At 44.6% G+C, this 25,962-nt stretch overlaps 2 protein-coding genes across 2 annotated transcripts in view; both read left to right on the top strand.

Annotated features, from left to right (window-relative positions):
* The window catches only part of maml3 (mastermind-like transcriptional coactivator 3), a 109,708-nt gene extending 104,917 nt beyond the window's left edge, over positions 1–4,791 (top strand). Inside the window, exon 6 of the mRNA XM_017432481.2 lies at positions 888–4,791. Coding sequence (XP_017287970.1) covers positions 888–1,975 — 1,088 coding nt within the window. The 3' untranslated portion in view covers positions 1,976–4,791. The remainder of the gene's footprint in view (positions 1–887) is intronic.
* A 5,856-nt stretch (positions 4,792–10,647) lies between these two features.
* Positions 10,648–25,048, top strand: naa15b (N-alpha-acetyltransferase 15, NatA auxiliary subunit b). The gene is made up of 20 exons (XM_017432484.3): positions 10,648–10,823; positions 16,729–16,813; positions 16,894–16,998; positions 18,027–18,184; positions 18,833–18,967; positions 19,281–19,434; positions 19,988–20,107; positions 20,208–20,303; positions 20,391–20,497; positions 20,589–20,661; positions 20,745–20,914; positions 20,984–21,136; positions 21,296–21,424; positions 21,510–21,723; positions 21,845–22,038; positions 22,127–22,235; positions 22,312–22,410; positions 22,500–22,643; positions 23,965–24,062; positions 24,739–25,048. Exons 1-20 carry the CDS (start codon positions 10,770–10,772, stop codon positions 24,934–24,936), a joined length of 2,595 nt encoding a protein of 864 aa, XP_017287973.3. The 5' UTR covers positions 10,648–10,769; the 3' UTR covers positions 24,937–25,048.
* The last annotated feature ends 914 nt before the right edge of the window (positions 25,049–25,962 follow it).

The raw sequence follows: 25,962 nt of genomic DNA, 5'->3' as shown, positions 1-25,962 counted from the left end.
TCGTAGACATTGAGTTTGGCTGCAGCTGCACACAGTTGCAGCGCCTCCTACAGGAAACTGGTGGAGCTACGCAGAGAACCACGCCGTTCAAAAGCCTTGTTTGGATTCATGTTTTTATAAAACACTGAGGTCCGGACCTCGGTGTCCTCGATGGTAGCCATGGCCCTGGTCCAGACCTCCAAAGCTTTGACACATTTCAAACCAAAACATCCAGGAAAGAAGAGCCAGGACTCCATCAGACAAGAACGGGACAACAGTCCTCAACAACCATGTGAGACACTGATAAAGTCCCACAGAAAACCACACCTGAGTCGTTGCTGATAGTGTCGGTTCTACAAGCTGTTCCGTCAGGAGATTGGCTCAAATTCACAAATAAATAAAGACATTGTGTCATATTTTCTGTTTTACATCTGTTTTTAATACATAAAACTTTAGAATATACGTTTTAAACCTGACTTTGTACAATTTCTGAGAATATTACAGTTGATCAGCAGAATTTTTAAGGTTTTTCATGGTTTTTTTCAGAGTCAGGTTGCCTCCAAATCGGCTCACTTTTTCTCCTCGTGAGCCTGGAGTGTATCATCCACTTTGTTCTCACTCCTCTGTTACACTTCCAGTTGGAGATATGAGGTGGGGGATTAGTGAAATGTTGTCAGAAGTGGGTTTATTAGAGGATTTAGAGACACTGCTTGCAAATCTCCTCAGCTCTTCTGCTTTGCATCTAGTAGGACGAAGTCAGAAAATAAGCTGGTGCTTGGGTTTGTTAAATGCTGCGGTGAACCGTGTTTTGTCTTGAAACATAAATTATTCCCTCAGTGTTGATTTGTTAGATCTCCCTACAGAATACCTGTTTTCTTGTTTTAACGCCACTTCATTTTCATTCTTAGGTCCTCCCCAGGATCTGGCGTCCAGGAGTCAGCCTCTGCAAAGCATTCGGACCTCCCGTCTCCTGCAGCAACAGCAGCATAGCCAGCAGCAGATGGTCCAGATGAATTCTGTTCAGGGCCAAGGAGGCTCTGTGGGACCCCAGACCGACATGGGACTGCCCTATGGCACCCAGGTGTCCAACCAGGGTTCCCTTTACGGACTCAATCCCACCATGATCCACCAGCAGCAGCACCAGAACCAAAGCGTCCAAGCCTCTATGGGTCTTCCACCGCAGCACAACCCCGCTGGGGGGCCGCCCCGTCAGGCAGGTGCAGGTCCTGGCTTGGGAGGTATGCCTGGGGGCCCTGGGAGCGGTGGAACTGGGGGCTACGGAACACAGAGCCTAATGATGACCTCCATGTCCCAGCAGCCGCTCAAAGGCCCTCCCACCGCCAAAGCCCAAACTCAGAGACTGCAAAGCATGCTGGGAGCTGGAGGAGGTGGCGGGGGGATGGCGGCTGGCGGCTGGCCGCAGCAACAAGGACAGAGTCTGCAGGCCATGGGAGGAGGAGTGGGAAGGACTACAGGAGGGGGAGGAGACATGGTGGGGTTCAGTTCCTCCCAGGGTTACGGCATGCAGCCGGGACAGCCGCCACGCATGGCCAAGCAACACTTTCCAGGACCCGGACAGGCGAGTCAGGGCATCGACCCCAGGGTGGGCAACCCGGCGGCGGGGATGGGCAGCCCCATGATGGGCCCTCACATGGGTGGTCAGCCCAGGACCAACCAGCCCCGACCCATGCTCATGAACCAGGGGATGACCCAGGGCATGATGGGTCAGGGGATGTCTGGGATGGGGGGGTTTGGACCGGGCCCTGGAGGCCCAGGAATCGGCGCAGGAGGAGGAGGAGGTGGACCCTACGGACCAGGGGGAGTTGGAGTTGGAGGTCAGCCACAGGGCTACCAAAGGACAGCCAATCAGGACATGTCGTCTTATGGATATGGGGGCGGGCCCTCGGGTGGGGGAGCCTTTGGGTTGGGCGACGGCTCGGGGGCGGAGCTGGACTCGAGCGATGGTTGGATGGACGAACTTTTCCAGAACCAATAGCCAATGGGGAAAGTTTTCCCTGACAGAACTGAACCTTGTGGTCGGACAGAACCTGAGAAAATAAAACCGAAAGGATCTGAAGATGAGAACTGGTAAAACATGAGAAAGGTTTCAAATGAGTTCCTGTGTTCTTATGTTCTCTGTGTTTGTTTGTATGTTGGTGTGTGTGTGTGTGTGTGTGTGTGTGTGTGTGTGTGTTTGATTGGAAAGAGCTCTCATACGTCCTGCATATTAACGGAAAAAAACAGTATAGAGATTAAGAGGTGTGCTTCATTAGTTTCTCTTTTTCACAATGAAACAAATCTGTCGCAGTGTTTGGAAGCGAGCTCCGTCTGCGTCGCAGCACTTTGAACTCAAGCTGATTAAAAACCACAAACTCATGAAGGAAAAGGAAATCTGGTTCTCAAGACGGCACCACCCAGCTCCGTGCTGCAGGTCTCTTGTAATCAAACTCAGTGCTCCCAGTTTGTTTTTGTTTTTTATATTTGAACCCTCCATTTACAACGCCAGCTTCAAAGTTGGGCCGTTGTGTAAAATGCATTTAAAAGAGGATGCAACAGTTTCCAAATCTCATAAACTTGTACTGAACTCACAATAGAACATGGTAAACATGTCGAAACTAAGAAAGCGTATCATGTTCAGGGAACTATAAGGTCATTTTGAGTTTGATGGCAGCAACACGTCTGGAAAACGTTGAGTCGGATCCATGTTTCCCTCCGTGGAGCATCTCCTTCTGGACCTGAGGAGAGCAGCTGCTGGAGGTTTTAGAGGGAATGTTGTCCCATTGTGCTGTTCAACAGTCCTGACTCTTCTCTGCTGGATTTTGGTGTCTAAAGTTTGAGAGGTCTGGACTGCGGGTCAGCAGCCGGACGCTTCAGCCTATGAAGCCATGCAGAATGTAAATATAATATTTAATATTTAAAGCCTTCCTTCCCTGAAAAACACGTCATCTGGATGGAAGCAGATGTTTTCTCAGAGATCTGTTGGTGACATTATGAACTGTAGATGATGGGATGTTTAAAGTCGTCCCAGTTTTCCTGATGAGGAACATTAATCTGAAATTGTTCCACTTTTTTCAGACTGGTGAACCTCTGCCCATCTTTACTTCTCTCTAAAATGCTTTTTTTATCCCCGGTCCTCTTACTGACCTGTTCCTAATTAACCTAATTAGTTGTAAAAAAGCTCCTCCAGCTGTTTCTGATTCACGCCTCTTACTTTTACAGCCCTTTGTTGCTCTGGTCTGGACTTTTTGGAGATGTGCTGCTGCCATAATATCTAAAATGACCTTTTTTAAAAAGAAAGAAATGGTACAATTTCTTAGTTTGAACATTTGGTGTGTTTGCTACGTTCCGCTGCAAATGAAATGTGTTGCATTCTGTTTTTATTCACTAAATTTGCGGTTGTGTTTAGTTTTCCGTAAATCAGCCTCCCTCTTACTCTCCTCTTCAGTTTTTCTCATCCTTCCTCTCAACTCTCCTTTATCTGCTTAAATTGTGCAAATCACAACAGAAAAAAAACCAATGTTCCTTTATTGTGCAACACAAGCACAGTCTGCCCTCTTGTGCTTTTGCTAGGCAACCGACCCGGGTGGCTTTCTTTCTTTCTTTTTTTTATTTGAAGCAGGGAGGGAGAGGGGGGTTCATTTCCTGCGTTGTCGCACTGGATGATGGGTCTGCATGAAGAGGGAGACAAAGAGTGAAAGGCAAGCGAGATGGGGAGGGCGAGAACAGGCAGCTAAAGCAAGCGCTTGGACTGAAAAGGCGTGCACGTGCACACCGGCGAACAAACAAGCATCAGCCCGGGGAGCGTGCACGGCTGTGAGAGGCGGCTTCCAGAGCTAATATTACATGAAACCTTCTGTCTGTGTGACACGAGCGGTGTCCCATCCATCAGGCTGACAGGAAGCAGGAAGATCACGGGGCACGAATGTAATCAAGCACCACAAGTGGCTTCAACCTAAAGCCCACCTGCTTTGTTGTGTTTGTTGCCATGTTTTATCTGCAACAAGAATTTTTGTCATTTGATAAAAAAAGAGGAAAACGGTTTAAATCAGATTTTTGTTTGTTTTGAAATCGTGTCTGTTCCAGTGTTACGGAGTGCCAGGTGCAGAAGAAGAAACAAAGGTCGAGGAAATCCGCTGACTGATTAAAACACTAAACTAAACCAGGCCGTGAATGCATATCGCCCGCCGCCTTGCATGCCAAAGTTTTAAACAAAGATCCTGACCCTTAAGCGCCCGCCCCGTCTGTTTGAGCTCGGACGGATCTCAGCAGCTGCCGCCCTGAATTTAAGCTCCATATCTGGAAAACTGACTGAGACGGTTGCTGTGGCGGCCATCTTGAATTACGTTGACTCCATTAAGCTAATCAGTTGTAGGTGTTCAACTAGTTTCTAGTTCTCACAGTTTCAGTGAATGAGTTCGGGTTTTTTTGGGTCGTCCAGACAAATGAAAACAGATGGGGGCAAAAACATTATCGCCCATCTTTGCCTATTAGTCCTGCTTTAGCTAATAAACCTAAAATGTTCCATTTTTTTTGTTTTCTAACAGTGAAAATGACTTGAAAACATTTACAGTTTGAAGAATCTGGAGCGAAAATGATTTCCTCGACCAGTATTTATTTATTTTTTTTTGTCCCTGGCACTTCCTGAGCTCCGTAGATTTGACTAAAAGAGTGATTTACAAAAAAAAATAAATAAATAGTTCCTTCATTTTCGTGTCTGAAGCTGTATCTAGAATAAAACTGCTCTTTATTCACCATCTTCAATATTGGGTCATGAAACTGTTAAGTAGGTTTTAATACAGTAGCTCTTGTTGACATCTCTTCAATGTTTTGTAATCTTTAATCGAGAGTGTTTCCATGACGACGACATTGACAACAAAACCAAAAAAGCCTTCTTCTGTGTAAACTATCTTTCTTGCCCGTCCTCCTGTTGGTTGTTGAATAATCCGACCCTTTAAACTCATCGTCCTGTGAGGCTCTGCGTGTTTCAGCCCTCCTTCCAATCTTCGGTTTAGTTTTTAAATCAGCTGAAATCGGTGGAATCGTTTAAAAACCTGCCTCCTTTTTTGAGTCGTTGAGTCTAAATGTGAGCAGGAAAGGACCTCGGCGGACTCGGGTTCGGTAAAAAGCAGGAAGCTTGGAGACCAGCGACTCTTAAAGTGGAACCAGGAAACAAAAACTCCTCGGCGTCCATCCGTCTTTTTTTAATTTTATTTTATTTTTTATTTAGTTTGGTGTTGGTTGGTTTGTTTTTTTAACTGAGAGCTCGAGATCCGATTCAGGCAGAAAAAAAAGGAAGCTTCCTCCAAATATCACGTACCGGGACCAAGTCTGTAGACAACATTTTAACAAAAGCTGTTGTTGTTGATGTTCTTCGTTTTATTTTATTCTTATTTTTACTGGTGCTGACATATATGTGATTATGAGAAAAAGTATATAAAAGATAATGGCTATTTGTAAATATGTTTTTACAGGTTTAAATACATCAGATATTACAGTCTCTACTCTGTAAAGAAATTACTGTTTGTTGGAAAATAGAGAAGTATTTTTATTTTCAAGGTTTTGGGGTTTTTTTCGGTTTCACTTTTAACCCATCTGAGCTATGCCATTGCACTTCAGACAATGTCTTACTACTAATTTGTATTGTAAACCTCCTCTCTTTTTTTAATTTTTATTATTTTTATTTTTCAACTTTAAGATTTGATTCATTCTTAAGCAGTGCTTACTTCTTTTTATCCTGTACAGAATAATGAAATGTTAACAAAAGAAAATTAAAAAAAACACTTTCTTTTTTTTTTTTTTTTTTTTTTTTTTTTTTTTTTTTTTTTTTTTTTTTCAAAAAGATACAATAAAGAGAGAATGTTCTCGCTGGTCATATTAAAGAAAAGTTTCTGTTTTCTGGGTTTCTTTACATCATTAATGTGCNTTTATTATTTTTATTTTTCAACTTTAAGATTTGATTCATTCTTAAGCAGTGCTTACTTCTTTTTATCCTGTACAGAATAATGAAATGTTAACAAAAAAAATTTCATGTCAGGATATGATTTTTTTTTTTTTTTTTTTTTTGTTCTTTTTCTTTTTTTTTTTCTTTTTTCAAAAAGATACAATAAAGAGAGAATGTTCTCGCTGGTCATATTAAAGAAAAGTTTCTGTTTTCTGGGTTTCTTTACATCATTAATGTGCAGTTTCACGCTCGCAGTGCGTGTTGACTAAGGTCGATTAGCTGTAGCAGCCATCTTGAATTGCATCCAGTGAGTTCCACTGAAGTCCATCCTGTGGTTCATGAGATATTTTACTAACATACAGACAGCCACATGTAAAAAAAGAAACATTATCGCCTGTTTTTTGATGAAGACGGACCTCACACAGAACCAGAACCAGCACCGTCCTCCTCTTCCTCATCCCTCGGTTTCCCCCTCGCCTCCGTCCCCGCTCCCTCCTGCTCTGACAGTGATAAATGGAGGCTCGCCGAGATGACAGCATCATTACTCATGCTCAGCAGCGACGCCACCTTGGACAGAGAAGAGAGGAAGAGGAAGGATGAAGGACGGGATAAGACGATGGGGTGGAGGAGAGGAGCTCCTGCTGAGGGTGTTTTTCTCCCATTCAGAAGCCCTGAAGTCTCCAGAGGAGGTGATGCTGAGGTGTTTATTAGAGGTGTGAAAAAGTAGAACAGCTGTTGATGCTCTCTGCAGCCTGGAAGCTGAAGAATTATCAGCTTTAAACTCGTTTCCTTCCCTCCTTCAATCCGTCTCTGAATTGTTTCATTCGCTCACGTTGGAAGAGCTGTGACCCTCCGTGTTTGAGCTTCGTATCACAATCGCCTTTTCCGAGGATCGTCGAGGGGTCAAAGGGTCACCACGAAGGCCGCCGCCATCTATCTGAGCGGTTCTGGCTTCGGCGTCCCGTGTTGCGTCGACAAAAGACAGATGTCCAACTCCAACCAGCAAACGGGTCAAGACAAGGTCAACAGGAAACGGTTTCAGCCCTTTGGAGAGGTCAGGCCAGCGTGGCCCAAATTAAAACCCGAGTTAAAGGGGTAGTCCGGTCATTTTCTGTTAAATTAGTCTCTGGTAGTTAGCGCCTCATCAGCCGTGAAATCAGAAATCTCTGCCCAGGTATGTACCAGGTATGTACCAGGTATGTACCAGGTAAGAACCTGGTGTGTACCCAATAAGTACCAGGCATGTACCAACTATTTACCCAGAAAGTATTGGTTATGTACCTGGTAAAAACTCTGCAAATACCAGGTGTGTACTCTGTTAGTACCAGATATAAACCAGGTGCATACCTGGCAAAAATGTACCCAATAAGTATCTGATATAAACCCAGTAAGAACCTAGGATGCACCTTGGAAGTACCAGTTACGTACATGCTAAGTACTCTGTAAATACCAGGTGCGTGTCCTGTTCTGCACCCTGTTAGTCCCAAGCATGTAAGTACTTGGTACCAGGTACAACGTAGTAAGTACCAGGTATGTGCCTGCTATTTACCCAGAAAGTATTGGTTATGTACCTGGTAAATACTCTGCAAATACCAAGTGTGTACCCTGTTAGTACCAGATATAAACCTGGTGCATACCTGGCAAGAATCTACCCAATAAGTATCTGGTATATACCCAGTAAGCACCTTCTACCAGGTATGTACCTAGTAAGAACCTACTATGCACCTTGGAAGTACCAAGTATGTATCTAGTAAGTACAAGTCAAGTTTATTTATTTAGCACATTTCATCAATATGGCAGTTTAAAGTGTTTACATCTAAAAACCACAAAATTAAAAAGTCACAAAAACAACATAGAGTCACCAAATGAGATACCAGTACGCATCCATTCATTGTGATTCAAAAGCAACTCTAAAACCCAGAAAGTATTGGTTATATACGTGGTAAATACTCTGCAAATTCCAGGTGTGTACCCTGGTAGTACCAGATATAGACCTGGTGCACACCTGGCAAAAATGTAACCAATAAGTATCTGGTATATACCTGGTAAGCACCTTCTAGCAGGTATGCACTGGTTATTTACCCAGTAAGTAGCAGTTATGTACATGCTAAGTACTCTGTAAATACCAGGTGCGTGTCCTGGTCTGTACCCTGTTAGTACCAAGCATGTACCTGGTATCCGGCATATACCTGGTAAGTACTTGGTACCAGGTACAACCCAGTGAGTATCAGGTACTAGTTACGTACTCAGTAAGTACTGGACTGTATTATATATTTCCACCAAAAGGGCATAAATGTCTTCATTTTTTGACAAATCATCAGCAGTGCAGACTGAATAAAAACCTGCTTCCTCCCGTGGCCACACACACACACACACACACACTCTTCAGGCACATTTATGGACACAAATCAGAGCAACAAATGATGTGTCACAAAGAGAAGGAGATGAGTTAAAGGAATCATTCCCCTCCATCCTCTCAGAGGGAAATAAGCTGCAGAAATGTGGAGAGGAGCGCGGGAACGTGGGATGAGGTGGTGCAGAGTGATAGGGAGGAAAGTGTGTTTGGTGTCAGCGTGATAAATGTGGTGTTGCAGCCATTGTGTTGGTGGAGGAGTTGGAGGCCACCAGATAACAGCGGAGCAAGGCCCGAGCTGTCTCCCAAACACACACCGAGACATGGATGTTTAATTACCTTGGACTGACTTTATCTGCTGTTTCCCTGCGTTACTTCTGCGTAAAATATCAAAGGATTGCTGCCCAGCTGCTTCAAACACACGATTATTAAAGGAATATAAACATTTACACCATGAAGGAACATCCACAACATGAAAAAGGGCAACCTTTTTGGCAAATGGGAAACACATTATGTTTTGAAGCAGATTTCTTTAAAAAAAAAAATCTTATTTATGTAGGTTTGGTGCCCTCTAGCGGCTGGAAAACAAACTGTTTTAGCCTCTTATTTTGAAACAAAAGCAGAACAGGATGTTACTCATGAAACAACAACAATAAATGTTCAAATTAAATATTTAATATTAGAATAATTAACTAAAAAGATGGAAGTAGTTTATTATGGTCAGTGCATAAAATTGTAAAAAATAAATAAAATTAAAACTCAACCCTCAGGTGAGTCTGCAGGAGGAACCATCACACCTTCGGTGAGTTTTTAACTTTTATATTTTTTTTAAATCTTTCACTTTATTTACAAATATTTTTCACATATAATTACATTAAGATCTCTTCAGTTCCTCCAAAAACTTTTTTTATCTGCTTCAGCAAACTGGCTCTACCATTTTTCTACCATTTTGTTATTTTTACATTTTAGCCAACCCTTTCTATTTTTTTAATCAGGTTTATGTTACCTTTAGCTTTGAGCTAGCCTTTTGCTTCTTTTAGCTTGCATTTTTGCGTTTAGCTAACATTTTGCTACTTTCAGCTACTAGCTTCAATCCTTTCAGCTTTCAGTTAGGTATTTGCAACACATAGCTTTTAGCTAGACGTTTGCTAGATTTAGCTTCAATTCTGCTACTTTTAGCTAGCCTTTTTCTGCTTTATCTAGAATCTTGCTGCTTTGAGCTAATGGCTACCATTTTGTTCCTTTGGGCTTTAAGCTAGCTGTCTGCTACTTTTAGCTTCTGTTCTATTTTTACCTTTTGCTATTTTTAGCTTTTACCTAGCATTGTTGCTACTTTAAGCTTTTAGCTACTGTTGTCTTGCACTTATGTTTGAGCTAGTCTTTGCTACTTTTAGCTAACCTTTTTCTGTTTTATGTTCCATTTTGTTATTTTTGGCATTTAGCTAGCTGTTTACTACATTTAGCTGTTTACTACATTTAGCTGTTTGCTACATTTAGCTTTTAGTTAACTGTTTGCTACATTAAGCTTTTAGCTTTTTGTTGCATTTAGCTTTTAGTTAACTGTTTGCTACATTAAGCTTTTAGCTTTTTGTTGCATTTAGCTTTTAGTTAGCTGTTTGCTACATTTAGCTTTTAGCTAGCTGTTTGCTACATTTAGCTTTTAGCTAGCTGTTAGCTACATTTAGATTTTAGTTGTTTGCTACATATAGCTTTTAGCTTGCTGTTTGCTACATGTAGCTTTCAGTTAGCTGTTAGCTAAATTTAGCTTTTAGTTAGCTGTTTGCTACCTTATTGGGTGAAACAACTGACTAGCCTTTGGAGTTAACCCAATTCAAGATGGCCGCCACAGCCACCAACCTTAGAAAACACAAAAATGAGCATAACTCAGTGGATGGTACAGATAGAAAGCAAAGATTCGGTGTGGTAGTAGCTGAGAGTCATTCCTAACATGTGTCATGGATGAGATTGTGAAAAACATTATTTTTAATGTTTTTACCCGGCGGGTGATATGCATTCCTAAAGTTTTAAAGTGATCTTGATCAAAATGTTTTACACTAAATTCCCCTACAGTCATTGCAAATAAATTAGAATCAAGGAAAAGCTCAAGCTGTGTTTTTTTATTTTTATTTACGAAAAAAAAACCAGAATTTCTGTTTTTCTTCAAGCTTCTCTTAATTTAAAAACACTCGTCGCCATGGTTACCACCAGCCGCCTTTTAACGGTCGTTCGCGTTGTACATTTAAGCGTAAATTCCAACAAGTTTATTTTTAATTTTTTTAAAATATATATATTTTTATATTGTTTTCGTCCATCAAACGCAGGATCGAGCTGCCATTTCGGAGGCTTCTCGTCGCTTCCGTCAGCAGGAAGTGGAGGAGCGGAGAAAACGGAGCAATCGAGCTGAAGCGGGCGAGCCAGGGCTAACATCGCTCAACTCGTCTGGACTATTCGGGCTAACTTTAGCTACATGTGCTGAGGTCGATCCCAACTGCAACCATGCCCACAGTCACGCTGCCGCCGAAGGAGAACGCTCTGTTCAAGAGGATTCTGGTGAGTGAACGGTCGCGGAGCCGCGGGCCGGCTGCAGCCGCCGACGGCAGCCGACTTTAGGCGCTTTTTTCGTCGGGGCTCGGCTGACAGCGGCTCCCCCCCGTTAGCCTCGCAGCCTGTTAACAAGATGGCATCATTGAATGGGTCAGCTAGCTCGGCCCTAATCTGCGCTGTCACTGCCCGGCCGAGCCGCTCCGCCCGAACCCTGCTGGATGTTGTTGTGTTTTTATTATTATTATTTGGAGGAGGGGGGAGATTAAAAAAAAGCGCCCCCGGCGTGAACGAGACGCGGCTGGAAATGCAAGCGTTTGCCCGCCGAGGCGGAAAGAGTTGCCTGGAAGTTAGCGACAGGCCCCGGCGCTTCACGTCGTTATCGAGCGGCTAAACTGGCTAGCCCGAAAAATAACAGGCGTGCGTCCGCGTGCAGTTGGCCCACACGTCCCGGACTTATGGCGTTACTTGTTCGGATTTATCGTTGTTTATTGATTTATTGACCAAATAACGCGCAGATGTGACGACCGGGGTGCTTTTGTTGGTGTCAAACGGCGGCTATGCTAACGCTTTTCGGCTGTTTCACGTTTCTTAATCTGCTAACTCAGTATGGCAGGCCGTTGTGGCATATAATCGAAGCACATTGTTGCACTAATAGGGAACTATATATAAAGGTCTCATCAACTGAGAATGCTGTGTTAAGATATAAGATTTAAGTGGCCATTTTAACATTTAACAGCTAAACTGTGGTGACATTTCTGTCATTCTTTTAACTCAAAAACTGTTAAAAAATGTTTATTTTCTTGTCAGCAGTCATCATTAGCAATATCTCCAAATGTAGTTTTCCACTTTAACAAATATCGCTTTTATAATTTGTGTATATTACTATTCAGAGAGCTGTCATGTGATTGTAAAAACATTTTGATTATCTTGAAACCTTTATCATCATGGCTTATATTACATGAACAGTATTTTTTATACCTTTAATGCCCAATAAAGAGTGTAATATGTCAAAAATAAAGTCTTTTATTCACATGCTGCTGGTCAACAAGTAGCATAGATTCAAATTTAACATTGAAAACACTGTGGAAAAGCTTGCTAGCATGATTGGCATTGTTTAATTCTAGAAATTTGATCACAAATCAAACGTTTCAACGTCATCACTAAAGACAGCCAAGCGATGATAACTTCAGCTGTTGCTTACAGACAAATATTCATGTTTCAGTGAATAAAAACTGAGAAAATTATGTGAAAATGCAGAGCTTTACTGCAGGAACCTACGGCAACTCCGCTGGGACAAACTGCGGCACGGATTCAGGTGAACAAAATTGACTTGTCACGTTTGAGAAACTGATCCGGGATCTCGCACGTCCTCGACCCGATGCATCTAAAAGTAGATTTTATTTCCCACTTCCTGCTCCCAGCTGTTGATTTCCACCAGGAGAAATTTGGCGTTTTATACATCTTGCACCCTTTTTTTTCTTAACTTTACTAATAATGCATCTCATCAGATTTCTAAATACATTTCTAACAATAACTGTAGATATTTGTAGTTTTACTGTAACTGTTGGTGACTGAAATGACTTTTATGTAGGTTTATTTTTTATCTGTGAGTATTAGATATCGCTATTTACATTTTTATTAGTAAATGGTCTTTTGGGGAGGTTAACTCTGAAATCCAAGTTTCATAGTAATAGATGTGTTTTTTATATCCAAGGTTCATGTTGGGTTAGTTAGCGACTATAAACTCTCACCAGGTGTGAGTGAAGAGTGGGACTGGTTGTGTGTCTCGTTTGTCCCCATGTGATGGACAGGAGACCTGTCCAGGGCGTGTCCCACCTTTCACCCGATGACTGCTGGAGATGCAGGGGAAAAAAATTCAGCCAAAAGACTTTTTTTGTTTTGTTTTCGTCCCTGAAACCAGTTTGTCGTTTATGCAAACCAGTGTAGTTATTTTAGTTTAGCAGGGCTGTGGTGAAACATCCGTCCAAACACGCTCGTGGCCAAAGTTGGATTAGTTAGGGCTGGTTGTGTGTGCACGTGTGATACAATGAGGGGAAAGAGCCGGGTGACGGTGTCAGCGAATCTGTAGCAGCTCTGGGCCCGTCTGCTCCGTGCCTAAATTTCCTCTGCAGCCTCGTTAGATTCCATTCTGCTCTCGTCACGTGATGTCATGGGTTCAAAAAAGTGACCAAGCTGTGCAACCAGATGCTTTTTTATTTTTATTCATTTGTGCAGTCGTCAGTTTCCCCGCGGGCGCGCTCGCTGTGGCGACACGCTTTCCAGGAACGGCGGTGGGCAGGTAGTCGTCGGCCGGTTCAGATAAACATCGCCTGTTGCGAAAGAGCCGAGGGTCTTCTGGGAGCCGAAGGATGTTTATCTGGAAGTTGGCGAAAGGGTCGACTTTCAGTCACTCTACAACCAGTGACCCGCTCTGGGAAAAGTCCAGACCAAACTGTTCAGGAAACACCTACAGGTTCTGGGTTTAAACGAACTCTGTGTCACTGCGTGTTTAACTTTAGTTCCAGTCATTTTATTCTGGAAATCAAGACGGTCCAGAAGCCTTGAGCCGGTCATTTCTCATTTTGTTTTCAACGAACCAGACCTCCTTTGAATTTATCGTCCCGTTTTTCTCCAGCCTCTCTGAAGGTTTCCATGTTTTTCCTCTAACCTCCTTTTTACGAAGTTTAGTCGTCTTCTCGACTGGTTTTAAAGGAGTGAGCACGCATGCAAGCCTCTGTACAGTTTAATAAGCACAATAAAATAAAGTTCTGCACGTTTAATGGTTTGTTTGATCACATGTATTTAATGTTTCAGGGATCAGTTTGGATAAAAGGAAGTCTCCTTCAGAATCACCTGAATGCAACTAACAGAAACATGTTTGTTTTTGTAGGTATTTCTCTGCAGCTCCGGTTAACTACTGTTGGCTGATTAGCTCAAGGTCACGTTGCGATAAAAAGCAACTACGCTGCAAATGTTGTGCAACGAGTCGTAAGCCCAGCATTTATTTTCATTTACAGCAGAACGCACGATTGTTGCTAAACTGAAACCTGTCGCTGAATCAAACGAACCAAAAAAAGTCTAAATGTTTTATTTTAAAACATTATTTTTGACAGGTTGAAATATAATTAATCAAATTTGTAACTAAAGAATACTCAAAAGAAGTCTAAGATTTAGTTAAAGGTCATTTTAAACTCTTCTTTAAACTCTTAAACTCTTCGTAGTAAGGAGATTTTTACATAATTTGGGGAAGTTTTGTGTGAATGAGAAGAATGGGCAGTAGATTTACGGTGATGAGGACCTTTTCTCTCTCTGACTCCATCAAGCCTCGCTTTATTTCTGCTTTCTCTAAGTGGTTCGGCAAAACATTATTAGAGGCTGGCAGCGCTCCAGATTCTCAGTATTATGTAGGAGAATGAGTTTTAAATGAGCTTTTTGGTTTTCTTTGAGTCCTTGTTTTAAAGTTTAAGTCCCAAACGAATCGGTCGGAGCAAATAAATTCGACCCTGACAGAAAAACAGCCGTGTCTTTGGAAAACTGAACTCAGATTTCTTCATTTTTTTATGACTAATCCACAAATGATACCAGTGCCTAAATGCACGACAGCATTAATCTGAAAGGTAGCTCGTCACAGTTGGAGTTCATGGAGTTAATATGAAATAACAACGACCCGTTGACAATCCTTTAGGTTAGTGTTTCCCGTGTCGGAGCTGCTGAATGTAAAGCACTGCAAATAACTTCAAAATCACTTCGGTCTAGAATTACTGATTTAGTTCAGATGGGTGGAAAGAATTCATTCCTTTTTAGTTTTATTTTAAAAAATATTGCAACAAGTGGCAAAAGACTAAAATATTACATTATTTGTTCCGTAACCCTCTTACTAGGCAGCGCTTCTGGTGGTTCAGACCGTTTTTAATCCCTCGCCGCTGAAAGGCAACGTCAGACTTTAATGTTTTTTAGAGGGATTGTAATGAAACTTGCAGAAAGTCACCTTCTTTTAACTGGTTAACCTTTCTGAGTCGGTCTGATTCGAGACGGCTCGTCAGTTGAGATGTTGAGCTAAAATCTGGTGCGGTGGTAGTTGAGTCGTCCTGAAGTCGCCTCTGACGTCATCTTCGAGGTTTGACCAAAACGGCGGCAGATTTAGGATCTTTCGACGAATGCTGGACTTTGGATTATTAGAAGATGGAGGGAGGTGTGATCTGAAATCCAAATAAATCATCGCTGATAATTCTACGAGTGGAAGGTCTTCGGTGTAATAAAATAAAAAACCTGCAAGTTGAAACAAAGCTCTCTCTGGTTGCTGACTTTACCCCCCCNCCCTCCTCCACCTGCACGGTGTTTACGTGATGTCAGCTTTGAAAGTTTGACTCAAACGCCGGCACTCGCAGTGAGCCCTGCGGCCTTCAGCCACATGCTCCGACAGATTTTCTCCACAGCTCCTGGTTCGGGGGGGGGGGTCGAGTTATTTTGGTAGCGAGCATGCCGGGCGGGCACAGCTGGTGGCGTTAATGTTGCTAAATTTAATTCAAACGCACAGATGCTTCCAGACTGCATTTGTTGTAAACATTCACTGATAAGTCGTCTTTTATTGGCTCCGTCCAAACTACTAATAAACACGAGTCAAAGTGAAAGTTTTAAAAGCTTTTAAAGAATATCAGGAATGTGGAAAGTCAGTTTTACTGGTTTTCTCTTTCATTCCTTGCATTCTTCTGTTTGTTGTTGTTTTGGTCTTAATTCATCCAGTCCAAACACTGCGGCTCAGGTTTCGTTCCCTCCATTCAAATCACTTTTCTTGGCAAATCCTAATCATGTTAGAAATACGACCTCCTAATTCAGTTTACCCCTCTGTTGGGGTTTCACTGCGTTGTGAAGAAAAAGCTGTCAGGAAGTCCGGATCTACCTTCTGTCCTTCTGCCTCGATGGTGAAGTTTTTTAATTCTGTGGCGTCCATATGTGAAGTTTACGTCCTCCCCGTCGTTTCAGGAGCTGTTGGTGGAGCAACGCAACGCCATTTGCCAGCTTAACTCTTTCTCTCTGACACACACACACTCGCCTGACAGCCACTAATCAGCTTAACGACGGTGGCGATGCACCGTTTGTACGACTGCGTTTCTAAATAAGGCTTTGAGGGAAAAGGGCCTCGGTATTCCCAAAGGTCTGCATCAACTTTTGAGAAGCTGCGCCTGATTTTCATTGTGCTTCCGTAATGTCGAACTGAACGATTGCAGCGACCCTCGGAGAGTTTGTGACGGCCACTTTCAGGCGCTGACTCACTTGTTCCTTGTTGCTTAAGGTCCTAAAATGTGAAGCGAAGGGTGGAAAGTGAAAGATAAGTCAGACCGGGGGCTGGAAACGTTTACCTGAGGTTGACTTCCTTCAGGTCCTTGTTGTTTAAGGAAGTATCTCACTGGACTGCGACCGCTGGCGACTGGTTAACAAAGGGCATTCACAGGAGTCTCCGAACGTTTGCAGGATTTTTAATTTCCCCTCACGAGTCCCGGAGGCTCACAGTTTTGTTGTCATTGTGAGTCTGGCTGCCGAAGCGGGTACGATGTAGGCACCAGGATGATTTCCATGTCCTAGAGTACAATTTTACAAGCTATGGATATGAAAATAAGCCATGATTTTTAAAAGATGGCCGCCCTGTAAGCCACCTGACTGACTGATGGCTTGGTCGCAAAGACTTCAGTGAGATCACAACTGAAAATTCTCCTGTTTTGTCCCAATTTCTCATAATTTGAGTCCCCATCAGCCCCTACCACCTTTAGTTGATCAGTGTGTGCCACAGGAAGCTTTCCTGTTGTGTGTTTGAGAAGTTAAATAGTTTAATACTTAATCGCAGGTTAAGTTTGAATTATCAGTCATCTCATTGGTCTAAAGTGATTTTCTTTCCCTTTTTCCCTTTTTTCAGAGATGTTACGAGCACAAACAATACAGAAATGGGCTCAAGTTCTGCAAACAAATCCTGTCCAACCCCAAGTTTGCAGAACATGGAGGTAAGCAGAGAGGTGTTGATGGGTGGAAGTGTGTGTGTGTGTGTTTTCTCCTTCTTCACTGCTTCGTGTTTTCGCTGCAGAGACGCTGGCGATGAAGGGCTTGACCCTGAACTGTTTAGGGAAAAAGGAGGAGGCCTACGACCTGGTGAGAAGAGGCCTGCGCAACGACCTCAAGAGCCACGTCTGTATCCTTGCACCCCTGAGAGCTGAGGCAGGAAACCCTGCGCTGCCGTTCACCTGCATCGTTGGGTGAAATGTGAACAGGAGGCAACAGAGCCTCGAGGCGCCACATGTTGCGTTTGCAGCACGTCCTCTCATTACGGCTCCATTTCTGCCTCTTCTTCTCCCACTCGCAGGCCAGTGTGAAATCTGTGCGCATTAGGAGCAGATAAGTGCCGTCTCGGCCCAAACCCTGCCTGAAATCAACACCCTGAATCTGTGAGCGGACGCACCGCCGCGGTTTTAGCTTCAGTTTGTCCATGTTTGGAGCTGCAGGGGGCGTATTAACGAGTACGTGGAGAAATCAGGTGTGAGCTTTCAGAAAGCAGAAGCTTAGTCATCATAATGCCCAAAGATTTTAGATTTAGATTTTTTTCCTTATTTATCGGTGGTGTGTCTCAGTGGTTAGGGCTGTCGTCCTCCAATGAGAGAGTTGGAGGTTCGATTCCTGTCAAAGTGTCCGTGGGCAGGACACTGAACCCCTCGCTGCTCCATCGGTTTATGAATGGAGTTTAAAACTCTGTTAAATGATTTATTCAGGGTAGCTTTGCAGAGATGGAGTAGATGAGGGCAGAAGCACTTTGAGTGGCCTGATTGGCTAGAAAAGTTCGATTTAAGTTCAGACTATTTAAAAAGGTTTATTCTCGGACTCGTTGTCAGGGGTTTGTTGATTTTTGAGCCTCCGTGGATTTTGTCACGTGCATTAGATGAATCAAGAGTTGCTCAAGTTATCAGAGGCCATCTGAAATGTATGTTTACTTTTTATTTTTTTTTAGTTTACTGATATCTGAACGGTAACCATCCTCTGTTCCATCCCTGGCCGTCTAACAGTGTTTGTGCTCTAAATTACCTGTTGGTGGAAGAACTTTGCCCTCACCCCGTGGATAAACTATATTATTAAACCCACTTATGTTCGAGGTGTTAGAAGTTTTCACCCGTTAGCTTCGTGTCGTCTGAGCTGTGAGCGGCTGTTCCTTGACGGACTGTGTCCCAGGCTGGCATGTCTACGGCTTACTGCAGCGCTCGGACAAGAAGTACGACGAGGCCATCAAGTGTTACCGCAACGCTCTGAAGTGGGACAAGGACAACCTGCAGATCCTCAGAGACCTGTCCCTGCTGCAGATCCAGATGAGAGACCTGGAGGGCTACAGGGTGAGGGTCCACTCAGGGGGGGTTGAGTCTGACATCCAGTTTTACAGTCAGTCTTTACGATTTAGACCAGTTCTCCTGGGACAAAGCCCGAGATTCAGATTTAGTGAGGTTGGAAGTCCTCAGATTAAAGTCTGGATGAAGGAGTGAAGCAGGGGCTCCGTGTGTTTCTATCACAGGTGTTTTATTTTAGCCCTGACTAAAGCGGCAAAATTCAGCTTCTGCACAGCTGCCCTTCAGCCGTCGCGGAGTTTCTTTCTGTCTTTTCGCAGCTGAACATCAGATTTTAGCTGGAGAGATTTCAATTTCCGCGGAAATGCGCTGAAATCTGTCGAAGAGTGAATTAACTGAGTTGTTAGTCAAAATATAAGCAGAACGAAAGGTAAAATGAGCAGAACGACAACAATCTGATGGAACAGATTTTAGAGACAGTTTCTGGAGGAGCTGAAGAGTGAAGTTAAATAATTCAAATGCTACGAGTCCTGATGGAGCCAAACATTTTGACACATGAGATGTTAAAAAGTAGCCCAAATATTCTTGAAGTCGTTTCCAAAAACACAAACAGAAGAAACTAGAAGCAGGAAAGCAGCTGCGTGAAAACAGAATCAGAAATAAACTTTTTTTATCTTCTTTGTTTCTTCCTCCCTGCAGGAGACACGGTACCAGCTCTTGCAGCTGCGCCCGGCCCAGCGGGCCTCCTGGATTGGCTACGCCATCGCCTATCACCTCCTGGAAGACTACGAAATGGCGGCGAAGATCATCGAGGAGTTCAGGAAAACACAGCAGGTCAGAAACGGTCAGATTTCTCAGAGCTGTGGGGTTACAGCACGATAACAGAAAGGCCAGAATCTGAACTCTGAGATCCGACGTGTCTGAACCGACTGCAGGTGGTGTTCGTATGGAGCACAGCTAACCGTCTTGGTCTCTGGTCTGTCCTGATAAGACCAGTCTGCTTCCTGCCTTTGTGCCATCTGTGAAATCCACCCGACTAACGCTCGCACAACAAAGACCGGCGTCAAACCAGCCCGAGCGGCTCCGAAACGCTTTCTCTGGTGCCAGTCGGCGAGCCTCAACGCTCTCTCGTTTGTTTTCTGTCCAGACGTCACCGGACAAAGTGGACTACGAGTACAGCGAGCTGCTGCTGTATCAGAACCAGGTGCTGAGGGAAGCGGGCCTGTACAAGGAGGCCCTGGAGCATCTGTCCAACTACGAGAAGCAGATCTGCGATAAACTGGCCGTGGAGGAGACGCGAGGTCAGTCTGTCACGGGTTTCTTTCCCCGAATCCTCAGAAAACGTCTTTTTCAGAAGAAGAGGGGCAGAATCTTTACCAGGCTTCTTCCTGTGTACCCTCCAAAGTAAAAGCCTTTTTGTTTTACTGTTACACAAACCTCTTCACCACGTCTCAAGAAAATCAACCCAGTCAGATGTTTCTCTTCCTCTCATCAGACTTTTTTCTTTCTTTTGTCTTCGTTGATGACAGATATTTGATTATTGGCATTCATCTGTGATTTTTAACTTTATTTTCCTAACTTTACAACAATATTCACTAATTGGGCATCTCCTGAAGGCAGTTAGTCGCTCTGGATTTTAGTTTAGCGAGTCAGAGTAAAGATGAAGCTGAAGACCACTTCCACAAATATCCGTCACATAAAATACTTTTAGTTTGTCATTGAATTGACAAAAAGTGGAAAAGTTCAGCAGGTGTGAGTCCTTCTTCAGGACCCAGAACCTGGAGTTGAAATATTTGAGACGATCTCTTCGACATCAATAAAAGCTGTTTTCCTGGACTGTCCGTGTTCCTGCAGGGGAGCTGCTGCTGAAGCTGGAACGTCTGGACGAGGCAGCGGAGGTCTACAGGCGCATGCAGGAGAGGAACCCAGAGAACTGGTCCTATTACCACGGCCTGGAGAACGCCCTGAAACCAGGTATGACACCAGGTTCCTTTGGTTTGAAGCTTTTTATTCAGTTACTGTGATTCTCCGAGTTAAGTTGTTGATTTTTATTTTATTTTTTTACTTCTTCCAGGCAGCGTAGAGGAGAGACTCAAGATCTATGAAGAAACCTGGGAGAAGTTTCCCAAAGGGCTGGTTCCTCGCAGGCTGCCCCTCAACTTCCTGTCTGGTAAATCTTCTGTTTGAGCCGAAACAATCTGTGTTGTTGTTGTTTTTTTAATAAAAGTTTTATTTTGGGGTTTCTGTCCCGGTCCAGGTGAGAAGTTCCGGGAGTGCCTGGACAGGTATCTGAGGCTGAACTTCAGTAAAGGCTGCCCGCCCGTCTTCACCACGCTCAAATCCCTGTACGGCGACAAAGAAAAGGTGAGGAAAGGGAGGAAAGGCTCTGAGATGAACAGAAACCCGAGGCCTCCTTCGTTCTGTGGGTCAGGTCGTCTCCTTTTTCTCTTTGCAGGTGACAATAATAGAAGAGCTGGTGGTCGGCTACGAAACCTCGTTAAAGAGCTGTCGAATGTTCAGCCAGAACGGTGAGCATGTGACATCACATCTGCATTTCCCTTTGAGAGCTTCGCTGCGTTTTGAGCTGAATTAGTCGTGTTCCCTGTTCCAGATGACGGTAAGGAGGAACCTCCGACCACGTTGCTCTGGGTGCAGTACTTCCTGGCGCAGCATTACGACATGATCGGCCAGCAGACCTTGGCTCTAGAATATATCAACACGGCCATCGAGAGCACGCCCACGCTCATCGAGCTCTTCCTCATCAAAGCCAAGATCTACAAGGTGAAGTTCTGGCCGCGGTGGTTTGGTGTGTTGAAGGCGCTGAGTGCTGACCTGGTGTTTCTCCCGCAGCACGCCGGGAACATCAGAGAAGCTGCCCAGTGGATGGACGAGGCCCAGGCTCTGGACACGGCCGACAGATTCATCAACTCCAAGTGTGCCAAGTACATGCTGAAGGCGGGCATGATCAAGGAGGCCGAGGAGATGTGCTCCAAGTTCACGCGGGTGAGGAAGGCCGGGTGTGTGTGTGTGTGTGGGGGGGGGGGTTCGGAGTTCAGACACCGAACCTGAGCGGGACCGGGTCAAACTCTGAACACGTAAAAAGCGGACCTGTGTGATCCGCTGCGTCCTGACGCGTCTCTGTGCGTGTCCTGTGTTCCCCAGGAGGGGGCGTCTGCGGTGGAGAACCTGAACGAGATGCAGTGCATGTGGTTCCAGACTGAGTGCGCCCTCGCCTACAAGTCCATGAACAAGTTCGGAGAAGCCCTCAAGAAGTGCCACGAGATCGAAAGAGTGAGTCCTCGTCAGGCGTTTTACTCGCGGTCCCTCGCTGAACCTGGACCAGCCGTTTAAAATCCTCTTTATTACGTTTTTTCAGCATTTTGTGGAGATCACGGACGACCAGTTCGACTTTCACACCTACTGCATGAGGAAGATGACGCTGCGCTCCTACGTGGACCTCCTGAAGCTGGAGGACGTTCTCCGAATGCATCCCTTCTACTACAAGGCCGCTACCACGGCCATCCAGATCTACCTGAGTCTGCACGACAATCCCCTGACTGACGACAGCAAAGAGCTGCAGGCGGACACCGGTGAGACTCCTCCTTCCTTCGCTTGGTTTCAAGGATTTAAATTACAATTTAAACAAAGAAAACGATGTTTATGATGTTAAATCCACCATTAACCCGTCCTCTTCCTTTTTTCTTTCTGCAGCAAACCTTTCAGACAAAGAGCTGAAGAAGCTGAGGAACAAACAGCGAAGGGCCCAGAAGAAAGCCCAGCTGGAGGAGGAGAAGAAGAACGCCGAGAAGGAGAAGCAGCTGAAGAACCAGAAGAAGAAGAAGGAGGACGACGACGAGGAAATCGGAGGGCCCAAAGAAGAGCTCATTCCTGAGAAGCTGGTCAAGGTTGGTGACTGGGGGGAGTCGCGACGCGGGAGAATCAGTCAGATACAGTTTCTGTGACGCTCAGTTTGTTTTTATTTCCTGTCTGCAGGTAGAAAATCCACTGGAGGAAGCCGTGAAGTTCCTGATGCCTCTCAAGCAGCTGGTCAAAGACAAAATCGACACGCACCTTCTGGCCTTTGAGATCTACTTCAGGAAAGGTCGGCAACACCTTTCTTTAAATTTCGTTCCCTTTAACCGCTCCTCCTCACGTGTCTGATCCGTTTTTCCTTCCAGACAAATACCTGTTGATGCTCCAATCAGTGAAGAGGGCACTGGCCATCGACCCGGACCACCCGTGGCTCCACCAGTGTCTGGTGCGCTTCTTCAAAGGAGGTGGGTCCAGCTCTGTGGTCGAGCTGTCCCCGTTATCAAAGCGCCTCCTCCTCCGGTCACCATCTCGCCCGTTGTGTTTGTTTGTTCAGTTTCGGAGAGCAAGGAGCTGCCGGAGGTGGTCAGGACGGTGCTGAAGCAGGAGATCGCCCGGATGTTCGGAGACGGCATCGCGAAGAGCTTCAACCAGGCCTACCTCAGCAAGCACTCCAGCTCCATCCCACATCGACTGGCCGGTCAGCGCAGTCCTCTTTCTTTATGTTAAAAACACAGAAGCAACAATGGGAAGAAGGAAAACTTAAGAAAGTTTTTCACTTTTGAGTCGGTCTGAACAACAAAAAAATATTTAGAGCCGATTCCAACCAGCACGTTCAGGATGTTGTTTTCCAACTCAGCAGGTTAACCCTCTCAGGCTCAAATTAAGTTTTAGTAACAGGAAAAATCAGATATTTGGGGAAATTATCATCTGAGTAAAATAAGGTTCATAAAATATGAATGTGGAGTAATTAGGTATATGCAATTCGCTGTTGCAAATCTGCAACGTCTGCCTTGAGAGGGTTAAAGGAGCAAATCCTCGTTGGCCTGTTAGCGAGATTACTTAAAAACGTTTGGATGAAACTTTCAGGAAATGTTGGGCTTGTCACAAGAAACGAGTGGTTAAATTGTGGCGGTGATCCGGAGTTTACGTTCTCAGAGTTCTTCTGGTTTTTAAGGCAGAGAGTCCCTTTTTCTTTAAATAAGCACCTGTAAAACTGACCGACTTACAGCAGTTTTTATGCAGGCTAACGTTGGGTTGCTGTGGCGGCCATCTTTAATTTGGCTCCAAAAGTTAGTCAGTTGTAGACGTACATGCAGGGATTACTTTGAGTTTCATTCAGATCTGTCCTGTGGTTCACGATGCTATGCTTTGTATGCTTTGCTAACAGACAGACAGGCATTTACACGATCGCCTGCCTCTTATTGCAGCGGGTGATAATGAAAATATGCCAGCGTTTGACATGGGGAGGACAAAGAATACAATCCACAGTGATAATTATGTTCTCTGTAAGCCAACAAACACGTAAAAATGGCAGAAATAAATCTGTAGAACCCACCGGGGAAATGAAGGGAGATAATGTTTTTGCCCATGTCTGTGCGTGTTTGTTTGTAAAACATCTCATGAATGACTTAAAAGAAGATGGCTGCCTCAGCTAATTGATGTTAGCCAACACAAAAATGAAAAATGGCTGCACCTCAGCGCAGACGGAGCGTGAGATCCGTTCGACCGTTTAAAACTCGATATGCATCCTTCTGTTTACCAAGAAGAGATGGAGTCTCGTTCGCTGGACTAAAAGCTTGGTTGTTAGCAGAAATGTTTCCGTTCTTGTTTGTACTTCCTGCTCTCCTGCAGGAAGAGGGCGAACGGTGAAACCGTTTCTGCCGTCTGGATTAAAGGCGTGTTTCAGCTCAACAGCTCTGCTCCCACTGCGAACCTTTTAAGATTAGGAGGAAACGTTATCTCCTCCCTGTGATGCCATTATTAACACACACACACACACTCTCTCTCCCCTCCTGCAGCTGCTAAGATGATGGTGTGTCTGGATCCATCGACGGAAACGAAAGCAGCAGAGCTGGCCACTGCACTGGACGAGTCGCTAAACAACAGAACCATACAAGTAAGTTTTCACCGGGTCGGAGAAATCAGCTCCTTCACTGATGGCGTGAAGCGCTTCCCTGTCCCATATTTCTGCTTTTATACATCATCACAATAACTTCATCTTTAGTTAAAAAAAGGCATCAAATTTATAAATTTGATGCCTTTAACTAACTGTTATCGTGCTCCGCCCGCCTGGATGCTTCTGTCATGTTAACAAAAAGTTTCATTTCCATTTCCATGAAACCTTAAAGGAATCATTGGATGTTTATTAACTCCTGCTGCTAAAAAACAGGAATTACTGTAACTATTTTTACAATTATTGATCAACATTTAATGTTGTAGAAGCTGAGAATCATCCCAAACTTTAACTAGAAGCACCAACTTTTCACACAATCTTCGGTCTTAAAACTTTGCCTACTTATAGGAGAAAGTTAGCAAAATATCTCCTGAACGACTGGGTGGACTTTAATGAAACCTTCAGGAAATAATCAGTGGCCGCCACACATGTATACCTCAGTAGTTTTTTACTGTTGTGTTTAAAACTTGAGCATGCATGGTGGCGGGCGACATGCATTCCTTCCAGGAAAGCTGCTGTCGTTACTTGTGTTGACCCAAAGTCTTCTCTGACTGAAACTTGTTTGACTCCGTCTTTGTCCCCCCCCCCCCTTTGTCCCCGTCCCTTCTTCCGGACACAGGTCTGCACAGAGGTCCTGGAGTGTCTCCGGAGCGGCGTCTTCGGCGACCGTAAGGAGCAGGCCGAGTCGTACCGCGCCGAGTGCCACAAGCTTTACCCCTACACGTTAGCTTTCATGCCCCCCGGATACGAGGAGAACACCAAGATCGCGAACGGAGACGTTTCCACGGAAATGGAGGAGCTAGCCAACGAGATGTGAGCGCGACGGCGCAGCGGCGAATGAGAAAAGGAATTGGGCCGAGCACGGAGCCTTGTGGTACGCCTGGCAGCCCCTTTTTTTTTTTTCTTTTTTTTTTTATAGAGCCGGACATCAGAAGCCAACATGGGTGTTTTTCGTCCTCTTGTCTCGGCTTGAATCGGGTCTGACCTGGCATGGCTTGGCTCTTCTCCCACGTGGATGAATTCAGGACTGTGTGTGTGCGTGTGTGTGTGTCGAGTGTGTGCGTAAGTATTTGTTGGTGACGAGGGGGGCGGAGGAGAGGGAAGGAGGAGGGGAAAGAGGAAGATGAAAGAACAAACACTTCTTTTTTTTTTTAACAGAATCTGCAACCAAGTTGAGAAACAAACAGGTGGGTGAAACTGAAGCACAGACACGGACTAAAGATGATCAATAACGACTCGAGTCTGACTCAAACGCGCCACTATTACACGCCGCCGCGTCCCCTTATTTTAACGTAAAACCGAACTCGAATGGAAACGGGACACGGCTGTCACTACGGGGGGGTTTGGAGTTTCCGAGGACGTCCAGGTGCCGCAGAGCCTGATCCCCTCTCCCACATGTGAACAGTTTTCCATCAGAATGTGCTTCCATCACGGTTCCAGGTCCCGTCTGTCCTCATGGAGCACCTTGTAGCACAGAATAAAAACTGTAACAGATTGTGTTGTGCTCCGTTTCCCAAACACTGCTACGCCTCCTCTTCTTCTTCTTTTAAAGTTCTGACAGACGGATAAACCGAAGCAATACCAGTCACCTCCCTGTCCATAACGGATCGGTTTAACTGTTAGAATCCTTTTATTCTGTGGCTCCACTGAAGCTCCAGTCAGACGCGTGTCGTCATTAGTTCAACATGGTTTTATCTGCATGTACAAACACACGCGTCCATCAGAGGGATCTTCTGATGAAAGGTCTGAAATCAGCATCAGTTTTTGTTTTTTTCTGAGGAGGCAGGTATGAAAACGTTGCAGGACGAGGAACGTCGGTTTTATTCTTCTGTTCCGCTCGTTC

This window comes from Kryptolebias marmoratus, linkage group LG3 (genome assembly GCF_001649575.2).
Source record: "Kryptolebias marmoratus isolate JLee-2015 linkage group LG3, ASM164957v2, whole genome shotgun sequence".
In the NCBI taxonomy this organism is placed as follows: Eukaryota; Metazoa; Chordata; class Actinopteri; order Cyprinodontiformes; family Rivulidae; genus Kryptolebias; species Kryptolebias marmoratus.
This window is presented reverse-complemented; position numbering and strand designations above follow the sequence as displayed.

Coding starts and splice junctions, on each gene's coding strand:
- naa15b (XM_017432484.3), top strand. CDS start 10,770: ATGCCCACAGTCACGCTGCCGCCGAAGGAGAACGCTCTGTTCAAGAGG. Junction 20,304..20,390: donor GCCCCTCAACTTCCTGTCTG/GTAAATCTTCTG, acceptor GTCCCGGTCCAG/GTGAGAAGTTCCGGGAGTGC. Junction 22,644..23,964: donor CATCCCACATCGACTGGCCG/GTCAGCGCAGTC, acceptor CCCCTCCTGCAG/CTGCTAAGATGATGGTGTGT.